A 15,477-nucleotide genomic window follows, 5' to 3' on the forward strand; every position below is an offset into this window, starting at 1 on the left:
AGAGAGAGAGAGAGAGAGAGAGAGAGAGAGAGAGAATGTGTGTGTATCAGAAAGGGAAGTGCAAGAGAAAGAGGAGGAGGAGGAGGAGGTCAACTCCCTGCTACTCTCCCGTTTCCCCTCACCCCCTGACGACATTTGCAATGCGACATTTCATTATTAACCCTCCCGTTACGCCGCTGTGTGCTCGACCCCCAAAGCGAGATTCAAATTAAACACGCAAATATTTGCGTATTTTATTCCTGGGGTTTTGTCGGCCGGTTGCGTTTTGTTACCTGCTCGCGCAGCGCGCGCCGAGTTTAATTCGTTTTGTTATAAATACATCAGCGGTCGCGGCAAATTACCTCACGAGTGCAGCACGGGGCCAGAGGGCCAGGGAGAGAGAGCAGAGAACAGAGAGAGAGAGAGAAAGAGAGAGAGAGAGAGAGAGAGAGAGAGAAGAGGGAGAGAGAGAGAGAGAGGGGGGGAGGCAGGGGGAGAGAAGAGTGAGAGAGGAAAAGTACGCGCGAGGAAACTCCGCGCGATGGAATAACGGCGTAATAGATTTTTCCACAAAATCGAGTGAATGGCGCGAATTATACAGAAATTCGTGCCCGCTGTTTCGGAAACGCGTCCGCTGTTTAACGCCGCGCCGCTTAAAATAGTCAAATCACGCTATCGGAGGATCACGCCGCTCATCGTGGCGGACGCACCACGTTTGGCTTAACGGGGATGAAATTGCTCGCGCAATTTCGACCATAAGAATACGTGTATCTTGAAGAGGAGGAGAAGCATAGACATGTAGAATAGACTGTGCATTGCTGTGGGAAGGATGAAGCCAGTGTTAGTACACTGAGAGAAAAAAATCTAAGATATAAAAAGTATTTATTCAATGTGTATTGTAATAAGATATTAGCTTTTGTACTAATATAAAATATTTTTCAAATAGCAAAACACACATTTTCTTAAAATTTTTCATGAAAGTAATTATTTGTTCTATTAGAACAAAAGAATTTAGATAAGATAAATATAAGATGTCTCATGACAAACTGTACATTTTAAGAGAGCCTGTTTCTGGAATAAATTTAAGCAGAGAACTTCCTACAAACACGGGTGAAATGCACGATAGTTATTTAGGTACAAGTATTCAAAGCTAAGATCTAAGTCACAATTTTTTAAATGCCTTATTATTGAAAAGGAAAGTCCGATAATAAATCAAACAACAAATCAAACATTATAAAAACAGAAATGATTGAACAAAAAGTCACATAAATTGTTCGAATTGACGTCCTTCGACTGTGACACATCGCGCACTGCGATCTAAAATGGACAGAGTAGCCGCACGAAGAACATCGTGACTGTTTCTTATCTCCCGACATGCGTCATTAATATAGGTGAATATAGATATGAATGTAGATTTGGTCCTTATCAGAAACCTTCTTCCAGAAAGATTAAGAAAGGTAAACTGGATATCTAGTCCTTATTAGGTCAATGCGTTCTTTCTTCCTTTCACTGTTTCACTCTCTCTTTTGTTTCCCCAGAACATTCCCTCTTAAAGTGCTATGTGACAGAGAAAGCACTTGATTTGGCATATCTTAATACTTTGATCTTGTCATCAGCCATCCCATAAGAGTACGCACAGTCTATTCTATAAGTCTACACACAGAAAAATGTCTTTCCACCATTAAGAAAAACAATTATTTACCTGATTTTTTTTTTTCAAGTAATGATTGTCTTCAACGAATATTTTCTCGATGATAGTCATAATTCTTTGGGGACACTGGGACACGTGTCCCAACCATCATATATAAAGTGGTCCCCAAAAGATTAAAATACACTCATTACATATTTTAGAAAAGCTCATTATCGCGTACTCAAAAGAAGAATTCATTCTCTTACAGAACACTATTGAACTTTGTCGGAAAAGAAATTTGTTTGACTCTGTGTAATAAGCGGATCGAGTTTTGTGTTTTAATTTAATATTCTCGATTGAAATGCTAAACTTATTAGTATCTAGAATATAGTTCGGGTAAATTTGATGCTTATAATACGAACTTATGTTAGGCTTGCGGATATATGAATCTATAAAATACTTGAAGTATCATTTACTTGAATGCAGTATGTATTTTATGTATGTATGTAACACTCTTGTAAAGAGAATAAATTCTTCTTTCGAGTACATTATATTATAATGAGTTTCTCCAAATTTATTTATTATATTATAATGAGTTTCTCTAAAAGTTGTGATGAATATATTTTGAAACTATTATCAAGAAAATATTCTTTATATCCGTTACTTAACCTTTAGGCTGCCGGAATTTTCTCATTAAAAAGTAGTTTTTTTTCTAAAAAATTTTTCTATATAAATAACATACACATGGCGTAGAATTTTGAGATTTGTGCAAAGCCACAAAAGTGGTTTTCCCGGCAGTCTACAGGTTAAAGGAAGAAGAGTCAATCGAGTAATTGCTTCTCTTAATAGCAGAATGATATTATTCCGTACATTATAAAAAGAGCCATCTTGCTCAGGCTTAATAATTGACTGTTACTCACCATGCTCGGATTCCTACGGACTCCGTGTAGCATACTCCGGTTTCTGGGTTCATCATCTTGCGATCGCTATCCGGCCTGGAACAGAAACGACCGAGCGTACATTAACACCAGATCGAAGGGAGCGCATTGTGCATCGATACGAGACACTCGTGTGTATACTCGTGTAACTAATATCGCGAACAAATTAACGATACGATGCTTTCGCGCGACTTCCATCGAACGATACGGTTCCCGGCTCTCGCGCAGAAACAGTTAACGAGCTCGACGACAACGACGACGACCACGAGGAGGACGACGAGGCTGTCGGCAGTCGGCAGAACATACCTATTTTCACCCCGGTGCGTCAGCAACCTGTTAACAGTGACGTCAGTAAAGATAGACGAGCGACAACCGGCCATTATCGTCTCAACGTAGTCGACACGCGGGATGAATAATATACGCGCGTAACGAAGCGCAGGGCGGCGCCGATGGTGACAAGGTGTAGACCCGTGTACGACCGAGTGTAGAGCGCGACGTGTGTGTCGATACATTTATTTGCAATATGCCTCCCGCACGTAATAACGAAACCGTTCCTCTCTTTCTCTCCTTCTCTCTCTCTCTCTCTCTCTCTCTCGACCTGTCTATCTATCTATCTATCTATCTATCTCTGTCTATCTGTCTATCTACCTGCTCTCCTCGTTCCCTCTTTTCCTCCACGCGTTGTGACTCCGCGATACATCGATACATTATCCGTTAGGATTTATCGGCCGCCCTTTTCGACGAGAGGACGCTTTCTCGTATCGACTTTATCGAGTTACCGTCGATACAGCGCCGTTGACAGCGACGCGCGGAAAAACCGTCGCCGCTCTCGATTTTCGCCGATATTGTTCGCCGGACAAGCAGACGTAGTAATTGTTATCGGAGAGCCGTGAATAGAGACGCGTGAATTAAGTAATATGGGGCGAGACGCGAAAACAGCGGAAAGAGAGAGAGAGTGAGACGCGCTCAGCGCGAGAGATCTCTATCAGAGTCGCTTGTGAGAGTCGCGGAGTCTTCAGTAAGGCTTTTGGAGTCTCTCGCTGGAGAATCGACGACTGTGAAGAATTTAGCACATTGCGTCTCTCGGTGACAACTGGACACGTCGACGGATATAATCACGTGATCGAGATTATGCCGCGAAATCGCGCTATATTATCTTATTATTATGATTTTATTTATTCACGCAGAAGATATTTCCTTTCACACGATAGGTATCGTAAATAACATAAAAAAATATAAAAAAGGAAAGGAAAAAGGAAAGGAAAAATAATCTAAATAACATACAAAAATATAAAAAAAGGAAAGGAAAACGATTTATAGCTGTATTAAGTCTACATCTGAAATAAAATAAGTACAGCCGGTTAATATAAAGTAGGTCTTCCCCAGTATATACATGCATAAGGTTGATATACCATATAACTAAAGCTTTTACAACCTTACCATTATAACTAGAATTATTCATGCAATTTTCAACCTTGTGTGTTACGTGTAAGATTGAAAATCGTATAACTTTTGGCCTAGGAAATGGTACGAATCATATATGACGCTGACTGTACTTAGAGAGACTTTCATGATTATCGTAACGTGGGACAGTCGTTGGAAGCTTTACAATTTTTTAAATTATATTTATGAAGCAAATATATTATACTGAATTAATCATTACATTTACATCATTCAATGTAAGTTTTTAGTTATATTGATGCAGCAACAAATTCGCTGAGAGTTACATTCAGATTTTCATATATTTTATGACGTATTGTTTTGAGAAATTTCTAATAATTTTGTTTTGTATTTTTCCATTTCGTTATTCTATGTGATAAATATAAACGCCGTATGAATCACTTATACGGGAGATATATTTCTACGTCGGATAATAAACCCGAATTAAAATTTTGTCCCTACTTTCGATTTCAATATTCTATTTAATGTTTACTTTAATATTTTGAAGATATATTTCTATATCAACCTCATTTAATTCTATTTAATTAAATAGGGAAGGGAATTATATTTAATTTAATAGCAGAAAGGTTTATTTTAGAATCTACAAGTGGTATCTTGCTTTTTTTATTTGTAGGCGCCAAATAAAACTTTGGTTTCCATGTGTATTATTTACGCTGATCCTTCAGAATGCACAGAATGTTAGAAAGTTCAGTAAAAAATAGAGCTAAAATTTTGTCTCGAGGAGTTGCAATCAAATTTATATACATCTGTCTATATATATATTTGATACTTAGTGGAAGAGAGAAAGAGAGAAGAAAAAGGAAAGATTGTGTAACAAGTGAGAAACTGTAACTATATGAAACAAACCTATTCAATTGCGGGATGGAATTAACCGCTGGAATTTGCGGCGCGCTCGCCGTTATGCGCACGGATAATGTCTATATCTAATGAAATGGAACGTATTATCCGGAGAATAGTCACGGCGGTAATCCTTTGATTTCTTAATCAGCAATCGTGGCTTGCGTGTATGTTTGCGTGTTGTGACAGCGAGCATTACCGTCACCGATTACGAGCGACATCGTCAGTGCGAGGGGCTAGGTGAGACGACGGGGTGGGGTCGTGAGAACCCCATCTGCCCGCAGAAAGGGTGGACGGGGCGAATCGAAAGCGGGACGAGGTAGGAGGAGGCGCACTCTCGTCGAGGGTGGAAATCACTGTCCGCAGGCATTAGGCATTCATGCGTGCCGCTTGCGTGAGTCTCCTGCCACCGCGCGCACCCCATGAACTCCCTCGCGTGTACATGCGAGTGCGTGCGTCGCGTGTGTGGGAATGTGAATTCGCCGTGGCGTCTGCGGACGTTATATAATTCGAGGGGTCGAGACAGGAATGTGATTTTTGGTCGACGCAATATGTCGCCCTTGCCGTTAGGTAGCTGGCTAGGCAGATAGATTGTTCGCCCTGGAAACCACAAGCGGAAAGACACTCAAATAGCGCAGAGCCACGAGATAAAGATCGGCTGAAACATTCAATTATTGACACTGATAATTACTAGTGCCTCTTAGGTCATCGACATTCTAGAAAAATCTGATTTCTCTTGCAATTAGTAGCGGTTGTTCACAGTGTTAATTATGGAATTTTCTTCCGAGATCAGAGAGCGCGGGCAAGAAGTTCAGTTGCAATACTGCTCGCAAAAAATCATATTTTTCCTAGAATATCAATGATTAAAGGGATGTGTCAATAATAATTAGGTGTTTTACTCTAGTTTTTGTTAGTTTCTGATAGAGATGATAAGATAAAACACTCAACAATTGACTCCTCTTAGTCATTGACACATTAGAGAAACTTGCTTTCTCTTGTAAAAAGCTAGTAGCGATTGTTCACAGTTAATTGTGAAATTCCTTTTTGAGGTAATAAGCGTAGGCAAGAAGTTCCATTACAATGCTGGTCTCAAAAGCCACATTTTTTCTAGAGTGTCAATGACTAATGAATAAGGGAATGTCAATAATTAGTTGTTTTAACTTAGTTTCTGTTAGTCTCTAAACATAGAGGATAAACAAGATAAAACATTCAATCATTGACATCCCCTTAGTTATTGACACTTCAGGGAAAAACTAGTATTTCATGCGACCAGTATTGTAGTTAACATATATTTGCTATCACATATGTGTCACATATTTGTCACATATGTGTGATGCACCGATCTCTCACTAGAGGTCAGCGTCACATATGTATGACGGCAAATATTTTTTTTTCTATGTCCATATTATCAAATTAAGTCTGTAACTACATAAAAGAACATATGAGAGAGAAAAATGAGTAGGAAAGGATTCTTTAAATAAACCGCGGTAGTGAATGTGTTAAACTTCTCGTCTATAATTTCAAAAGAGAGTTGCATACCTAGAACAATATCGCCGTAGGTCACAAGAGAAACCAAGTTTTCCCAGGATGCTAATGACCCAAGAAAGCTCAATAATTGAGTGTCAACAGTTGTCGCCCGACAAGCAAAAGACCCGGGTTCGAGTCCCGGCCTAGCAAGGCCGCGCTCTCGATATTTTTCTCTTTCTGGAACGAAAAAGATACGCAGATCTCGAACGCACGGCGTCCCGCCGCCACCTAGTATGCCCTCCTCCTTCTATGGTTTTACTCTATTCCGATTTTTAACCATACTTTTCGAAGAATACTATGAGAGCGGACCGAAGTGGTTGAATTTTTGCCGAGAGACGCGAGACATCGTACGGAATGAACAGTCGCCCAGAACGACAAATTGGACGGTGAACAATGTTGCGGGGCCGCACCTTACGTGTTACATTGCGCCGCGGAATGTAAAAAGCCGCTGAGCAGCGCGATGCATTTGCATTCGCGGAAGTTCGCAGTGCGACGACAACGCGAGCAGGAGACAACGGCTCGTAATCCGAGAGAATTGCCGCGGTGGCTCGGCCCGACCACGCGAACACGAAGTTTGCACGAAGGACGATCGCGTTCACGATCGCAAGATTGCTCACAGACTACGGCGATTCGTTCAGGAGACGATGTTGCATCGTGTCGTGATATTAGCGATAAAGACCGAAAGGCAAGGCAAGCCAAAAGGCAAGGCCGGGTTAAGTCTGCCCAAGAAAGATACTAGCTATCCATTTTATCTACAGTTTATTCTGGATCCTTTATTATCTCCAGAAGTTTCTAAAAATGATTTACGAGCTGTCAATAAGTAATTTTAGAAACGCTTTTAACAGAAAGAGATAATCTAGAATGTAGATCTAAATATTTATAGAAGAAATAGTGTAGGAAAGGAATGCTAAAATGTTTCTTTTATCAAAAATAGATAAAGGGAAATAGAAAATGATAAAAAATAGAAAATGACCTTTTAATATTCTTCTCATTTCTCCTAATTTTCTAGCGCTCGACTCTCATAGGTCCTTCTTTTATTTATTCTTGCTTTAATAATTATCACAATATGATAATGAAAAATTGTATACGGAGGGAATGTTATAGTAAAAATAATTAAATTTTGTAATTGAGGAATAGATCGACATTTTGCAACAATTTACTGTTCTTTTATTTCATATTTGTATTTATATTTTATACTTTAGTATTATATTATATTTAATATTTGTATTTTTATTTATATTTTATATTTATATTTTAGGAACTCTAAAACATGCCATTAACAAATTTATTGTATTTTTAGTAAAACTTAAAATGTGTTCTTTAGCAAAAAATAGACCTTACCTACAATCTTTTGAAAAGAATTCATATGAAAAAAGTTTTTTATATGAATTCTTTTCAAAAGAACACATTTTAAGTTTTACTAAAAATACAATAAATTTGTTAATGGCATGTTTTAGAGTTCCTAAAATATAAATATAAAATATAAATAAAAATACAAATATTAAATATAATATAATACTAAAGTATAAAATATAAATACAAATATGAAATAAAAGAACAGTAAATTGTTGCAAAATGTCGATCTATTCCTCAATTACAAAATTTAATTATTTTTACTATAACATTCCCTCCGTATACAATTTTTAAAATTACAGTCACATAAAACAAATATATCACGCATTGAATTGATCGTTCAATTTACATTATACAACATATAATTACATATAATTTTTTTATTTTATTGGTGCAGTAATAAATTCACTGAAAATTATACTCAAAGATTTTTGAGTTACATTTTACGTAATATATTGTTTTGAGCAAATTTTGATATTTTTCCCAATTTTGTCATTGTATATCATATGAATGCCATATGAACCATTTATAAGAGATATAACCTTTACAAATCGCCACTAGTAGAGTTGCTGCCAAATTTACATCTTTTTAGGTAGGCATTTCTTCCGTGCTTTAAAAGCAACATTTTGTTGTGATTCTCTCTCTATTCTATTCCTCACAATAAACACACGAACAAAACGCACGGCCAATTTGACCAGATCTTCCGCACGCACTCCCATTATCCCCCGATCTCGCGCGCGTGCGCGAGAAAAAGCACAATTTTGCCGAGCAAAATATCGTCGGGGATGTTCCTTTGTTCTTCTCTATCGGTCGGTTCTAAGTAAGAACGCAAGAAGAAATCCGTGTGCGATCCAAGGCGCTAACGTTTTCCCTGATTATCGATCGCGCCATAACCGCATAATTGTGTAATCAGGCATCGATTAGCATCGTTTCATCGTAATCGGCAAAGCCACAGCGGCCACAAGATCCGCGCCGTTGCACCGTGGCCGATGACAATCGCACCGCGACAGCAGATCACGCGGAATGACGATCGCACATTCCTTTCTCAAGTGGAGCGTAACGCAGCCGCGCGAGAACTCGAATTAATAGACAGTCGCAGCTTTCGTTCTATTTTCGGTCGTGACTGCGAGCGCGGCGGCCGCGCGCCTTCCGTTTTGCCGAAAGTGTAACGCCGGTGTATATCCGGCGGCGGATGTAGCAGAGAGATGCATTATCATTGCCAGTTTATGTCTATTTATGCATAGGGGAGACCGGCTCACAAGTTGGTCCAAGGTTCATATCGGCCATGCGCCGATGTTTATGTATTTGTGTGTTTGTTGTGAGACGAACAGAGAAAAAGCAGAATCGTGAAACGCGCGTTAGTTTTAACAAGTAGGTACTTTTTCTCAAATTTTTATTAAGATCGACAAAATCAATCCTATCAATTTACAATCAATCCTAAATTACCAGGAAATGTGGAGTCTCTGCACGTTCACTGTTCTTACACGTAGTAAAAACAAGATCGGTAAAATATTATAATTAATTCTGAATTGTCAATGGGTAATGTAGAGTCTCTCCACGTTTACTGTTCTTATGCACACGTAGTAAAAACATTATATTCGTTATATCACGCTTCTTTCGGCAATAACTTTTTCACTCTTTAGATACTACGCGCCTTTAGATACAGTGACTTCCAACCAAGCGATAATTTAGAACGAGACACCACGATAGTGACTCTTGTCTGAAACCTGCATTGAACAAATAAACAAATAAGAACATCAAGGTTCTCTGAGAAATGCAACAAAAAAAAGTATTAGGCAAATAAGTGCCAAACGCTATTGTCAGTGCATGATGAAGTATATAATTCTAAATACCTCTTAAAAGTCATAAACAATCAATGTCAACTGTTTTCCGTTTGGACTATTACCAAATTTGAATCCCTCAGTCTAAACTTGAACTCTCTTCAGCAACATGAAATCAAATCGGTACAAATAAAAACACGTTATTTTGAGACTCATTAGAGAGCTTGTCGTTACTAAGTAATATTTTGTTAATTTTTTTTGACATTGCGAATGCAAATTTCTTTAATTCATTAACTACTACGTCATACTAATGCGAAAACAATGAACAGTGTTAAGTAACAAGCGTTTAGCGGAAAAACTGTGTATTCATTTGTGAATATATTTCGAACATATTTTTTTTTGGTGGGGTTGGAAGCGCGTCAAATGGTCATAATTGTTAACTATTTACTGGTTATGATAGAAGCCGAAGTAACGAAGTACACAGTGTAAATATTGGTAAATATTGGTTCTTTATTATATTCTTATCTGATAGATAAGAATATAATGAAGGTATTGGTAAATATTGGTTTTTTGTTATATTCTTATCTGATAGATAAGAATATAATGAAGGTATTTACGTTTTCTTGGACTTTCCAATTGTGATGTCGATTGTCTCTCATGTTTTGGCATTTTGGCTCCTGTCATAACGAATTATCATACAGGTTCATGAGGTTCGTAATAGTAATCATTTGACGCACTTCATCAGTTCATCAGTAGAAAATGCGTTCAGACCTACAACGATGACTTCTGCGTGCAGGTCAATCATAATTAAAGAACAATGCTTAACGATTATACGACCATTTGGAAGGTTACTCTATGGCATAACCTTGACAACATATGTCAAGGTCTGATTAAGCTGTGTATCTCTAAGTATTTACCGATGTATAATGCTGAACTGATGTCTCAATAGTCCAAACCAATCCCGAATACACTTATTCGTGTCTGTCATTGAGACTTTTTTGTCATTTAATCATTTTTTGTTTTAGTTTTTTATTTTCCAAAATCGAGCGTGGAAAATTCCAACCTTATAACTTTCAGATCAAAATCACATTTGTTGATTTAGATTATTGTGAATATTTTAGCCCACATACTTTATCAAGGAAAGGGGCTCCCCTTTATCAGGGTCTGATAATTGCAAACGTGAAATTCTCTGAAAACTTGCGTCTCACGTATAAAGCATGTTTTTGAGGAAACATAATGTTCTACGGTGAGAAAGAATTTTAAACGAGATTTTCTCGCTAAGGGGTCGCACCTATTTGTCAAAGTTGTCGATGTTTAATGATCAATTCGTCGACGGCAAGGTAGCGCGACCCCGCTGTTTTCCGAACGTTACGTGAGAGAATGCACAGGTGGACGAGCGGGAAAAGGAAAGAGAGAGAAAATTTAAGGGATCGGTACGATCGAGGCGGGGCGTTTCCAATGTTGACTGGTACTTTCGTTCTCCAACCATTTGTCAAGGTGACAAGGCAATCTCACCCCCGAGGCCACCACCCCCTCCCAGACGACGAGCCGAACTCGTCCTCTCTTGGCACGGGTGTCATCGATCAAAGCTTATACGAAGATTGGATGCTCGCTATTTTCGACCGAGGAAGCCTTTCCTCGGAGATTTCTGTCTTGCACACCGCTGAATCCGTCAATTCGCAGCGAATTCGAGAATATCGCGGTTAATCTATCGATTTTTCATCCGCCACCGGCGAAAAAAATCACGACGGCGCGTTTTAATTCTTTAGTCCTGAGAAGTTCGACCAATAAAAGCCAAGTAATTGGTTGCGAAATAATTTTAATAAATCATTTATATTTTTAATAAATTTTTTCCGATATCGTCATGAAAGTATGTTGACAATATATCAGTATATTAAATATTTTAACTTAGACTCCCTTTACTGACACAAGTTTAGAGTTAACAAGATTTGACTGTAAACAATATAATTTGACAATCAGACCGTGAGCAAACTAAACAGACTAAGAGAAAAATTTGTTAACTTTTTAGTTTGATTGAAACTGTCATATTTCCAGAACGGTTCGATTTGGCTTAGAGTTGACGCATGTTCAAAATTAACATAAAGCTTGACCGTAGGAAATATAATTTGACAATCAAACTGTGAGCCAACCAGACGGACTAAGAGAAAAAAAATTATCAATTTCGCTGGTTATATTTTCAATACGGATATGAGCAAGATGAAAAGTCGCCGAAGTGACTTTCCAATAAGATATCCAAAAATATACATAATACTATTTTACCATTGTACAATAAAGTCATTAGTGCATAATAAAAGTGCCTACCCTAATTTTCTAATCTATTGTCAATGTCTTTCTATTTTAATAGAATGTGACATATGAAGATATAAAACGAATGACCTTTCTTTAAAGTCGATTATCTCGAATAATTTAATAAAAAAGAAATATTCCGAATAAAAAGTATTTGTTCTTATTTTCACATAAAGCAATAAAAAATGAGGATTATTATTAAAAAAAATACAGTTAATATTTTGAGTTATAGTAGCGCCATCTATATTACAACTGATAGTGTCGTCTTGTGTCCCCTTCAATGCCAAACAAATCTTGTCTATAACATTTTCTCATATGGCGCATATTTCACGAGATATTTGTCATTAACATTATAAATGATTCACCCTGTATAAGACTCGCATAGTACTGCGCAAATACCGTGTCCCCCGTCGCGTAATCACTGTACTTAAGGGGAGTGGTTATTCCACCCGTGACCGGGTTCCCACAACCTCGGCGTTATTAAATGGCAGAGCGAAATCACGTCGTTCACGTGCTTCGTTCGCGCACCGATCGGTCGTTTTGGCAGGTGCTTCGTCCACGGATTTCTCATAAAGAGGGAACGCGCGGCGCGCTGCGCGACTTTAATTATGCTTCACCTGCCCCCGTCGAAATTCCCATGCCGACGACGCGACGAGCGGAGGGGCGGCGGGAGGGTGACATCCGACGCGATTTCTCGTTCCGGCCGGCGTTACGCATAAATCAGGGTGAACGAGCATTATTTAAATATTTATGACGATTGTAATTGTAATGGCGCGTAGCCCCCTCGTTAACTCCTCGCCGGGGAGAAGCGGTCCTGTCGACAGCCTTCGGATACGCGTCGCGCCGTAGAATCGATCGTCACGTTGTAATCGGCGCGTTGAATATTTCACTCGGTGTTCTATCGTTTGACAAAAGTACAGACAGCGACAGTATATTTTCTTCATTCCAGGCAAATCAAATAAATGACATACACGGAGAGAAAAGTCTGGTTGATCAACTAAACAGTAGAGGAACCGTTTTGGTCGAGGGAAACAGAATTTATTAGTTTAAATGAACCAAGTCCGGTTGCAAGATTTGTTAAGTTAATATGACTATGGACGAACCAAACGCATTTTGATCGAAGGAAACAGAATTTATTTATTTTTATGAACCAAATTTTGTTCCAAGATTTTTTCAATTAACGTAACGATAAACGAACTGAATACATTTTGGTCGAAGAAAATGGAATTTTTTATTTTGACAAATTAAATTTGGTTCTAAGATTTATTGAATTAACGTGACAATGGACAAGCCAAACGCGTTTTAGTCCAAGGAAACAAAATTTCTGGTTCTTATATGAACCAAATTCAAACTTAAAATTTATTGAATTAACGTGACAATGGGCGTACCAAACGCGTTTTAGTTGAAGGAAACAAAATTTCTGGTTCTTATAAACCAAATTTAAATTTAAGATTTATTGATTTAACGTGATAGCAGACGAATCAAATGGGTTTTGGTGGAAGGAAACATAATTTCTGTCTTTCATGAAGCAAATTTAGCTTTAGGATTTACGTGACAATGAGCGAGTTGAACGCGTTTTAACCGAAGGAAACATTTTTCTTTAGGTTATCACGAACGAAATTCGATCCTAAGAATCCAAAATTCTGTTTCCTTCAACCAAAATGATTCATTTATTGTCGCGTTAATTTAGTCAATCAATTTTTCCCGTGTACTTTGTCAGTAATACGATATGCTCGCGGTAGGCCAGACAATAATTGCGTCGGCGAAAGTAACGGATCGCCGTGATCAGCTATGAACGCCAGGTATACCACTCGAAAATGCCACCGAGCACATTGCGAGCCGAATTTCGCGGAACGCACCGTCGTCGAAAGGAAATATCCGTACAACAACATCGCCCACCTCCTCGTCCCACGGCCGCAGGAACAATGGGGACGCGGGAAAAGGCGCGAGAAGACGGAACCTCGGTGCCGAGGTGCGAGTTACGCGGCAGAGCGGGGTCAATCTCGACCGGCCGTCTCACTCAGGACGCCCGGGCGTCGGTATCACGCGTAACAAATCGCCCTTTTAATCACAAGCAGCTAGCTGCCTCGAGTCATTTGGCCTAATGGCGGCCTCTTGTTTAGGAGCGCACCGGTTGCAATGCGGTAGGTGGCCGTGGCAATTTCGTCCGCGCCGATACGCCGGCCGTTTTGTTTAAACCACCCCGGCTCATTAGTCATCATCGTTCGCGGACGCGGCTCGGTAACCCTTTCCTTGACGAGCGCGGATAGCCTCACCTTGGCGAAAATAGACGTCCGTGTCAAACAAGCTCGCGTGCCCCTGGATTCGACCGAACGCGGACCACCTTCGTGATCCTTCTCTCTCCTTCTCACCTTCCCTCGCCCTCGATTGCATTTGTATGCACGCATACGTGCCTGTCTCGCGCAGGTAAAGGTGAACGGTAAAAAATTGCGAGACGCGGAGGTATCACACGGATCCATTATCCGCGAGACATTGTTCCGCGAATATCGACGTTGCAGCGCGCGAATGAAACGAACGGAGAATGTCTCCCGCGTCGATTTTGCAGTTTTGTAATTAATCAGCGGGCATTAATTCGTGCGAGCACGTAGCGCGTGTTACGCGACCGATATTCTTGGACTCGGTAGAACTTCGGGAGAACCTAATTTTGTTCTTTATTAACACGTTAACTGCCGTGCCGATTTCTATTGGTTGCACAAGTGTTCAGCTGATGACCGAACTACTAAAAAAATACGTTGAAGACTTGCAATTCGAGGTACATATATATTTCATCTCGATTCAATGGCTTTCTGTTGGACGTACAAGCAATTTTTTAGCGATTAATTACACTCAATTTGGCTTCCGTGTTAATGAATAGTGGTTAGGGAGTTTAGAGTTTCGTGAATATCTCCGTTCATTTCTTCAGGGAGAAGAGCAACAATTAATCACGCTTTGTGCGTAACTTAACGAGACGCAATGATATCATTCCACATAGACTGTTGTACGTAAATTTGGTAGCAGCTTTACTAATCGGTTTATGAAGGTTATTGAGTGAAAGTTATTGAGTGGTTCACATATTAGCACTTATTTTTATCACATAAAAATATTTTTACTAAAATATTTTACTTTAAATATTTTTACGCACAAATTGACGAGATAGAAATACGAAAAAAATATCATTACTAAAACAATATATTACATAAAATGAGAATCTGGATGTGTCACTTTTAAATTACACATATTTTCAAATTAGTAAATTAGTAATTAGCAATTAGTATATTTTTTGTTGCATCAAAGCATTCATATAACTGCGTGATATAACTTTCACGATTAATACCGTATATTTGTTTCATCAATAAAATTAGAAAGATTACAAAGATTGCAATAAAATTAAAAAAGACTGCAAAGTTCCTATTATCGATTATCTCACGTCGTGATAATTATAAAAATATCTGGGGTTTTATCTACGATAAAAGTATCGTAGGGTATTATGTGCTATATTCAATTAGTTAAATCCCGTTTAATTACTCAGGGTAGACTTTCATGTTTACAACGTGAGACAATCGATAATAAAATCTTTACAATTTTTAAAAATAAAAAAAAATTTTGGAAACAAAAGAGATTTTGTTTTCAAAATTTTATTTCTTTCGAGTTCTGGGGGGGGGGG

At 38.7% G+C, this 15,477-nt stretch overlaps 1 protein-coding gene and 1 long non-coding RNA gene across 5 annotated transcripts in view; one reads left to right on the forward strand and one right to left on the reverse strand.

Moving 5' to 3' along the window:
* Nucleotides 1-15,477, forward strand: part of LOC116849656 — a 293,934-nt gene that overhangs the window by 182,666 nt on the left and 95,791 nt on the right. The window lies entirely within an intron of this gene.
* The window catches only part of LOC116849652 (transcription factor Sox-1a), a 218,211-nt gene that overhangs the window by 103,163 nt on the left and 99,571 nt on the right, over nucleotides 1-15,477 (reverse strand). For all 4 annotated transcript variants that reach the window (XR_004379186.1, XR_004379185.1, XM_032827012.1 and 1 more), the window contains exon 2: nucleotides 2,530-2,604. Coding sequence is in view for 2 of the 4 variants with exons in the window: in XM_032827012.1 (XP_032682903.1) it covers nucleotides 2,530-2,604 (75 nt within the window). In the remaining 2 variants the exon portion in view is untranslated. The remainder of the gene's footprint in view (nucleotides 1-2,529; nucleotides 2,605-15,477) is intronic.

Source organism: Odontomachus brunneus, unplaced genomic scaffold, assembly GCF_010583005.1.
Source record: "Odontomachus brunneus isolate Ranch 3 - 2012 unplaced genomic scaffold, Obru_v1 Obru_scaffold_123, whole genome shotgun sequence".
Lineage (NCBI taxonomy): Eukaryota > Metazoa > Arthropoda > Insecta > Hymenoptera > Formicidae > Odontomachus > Odontomachus brunneus.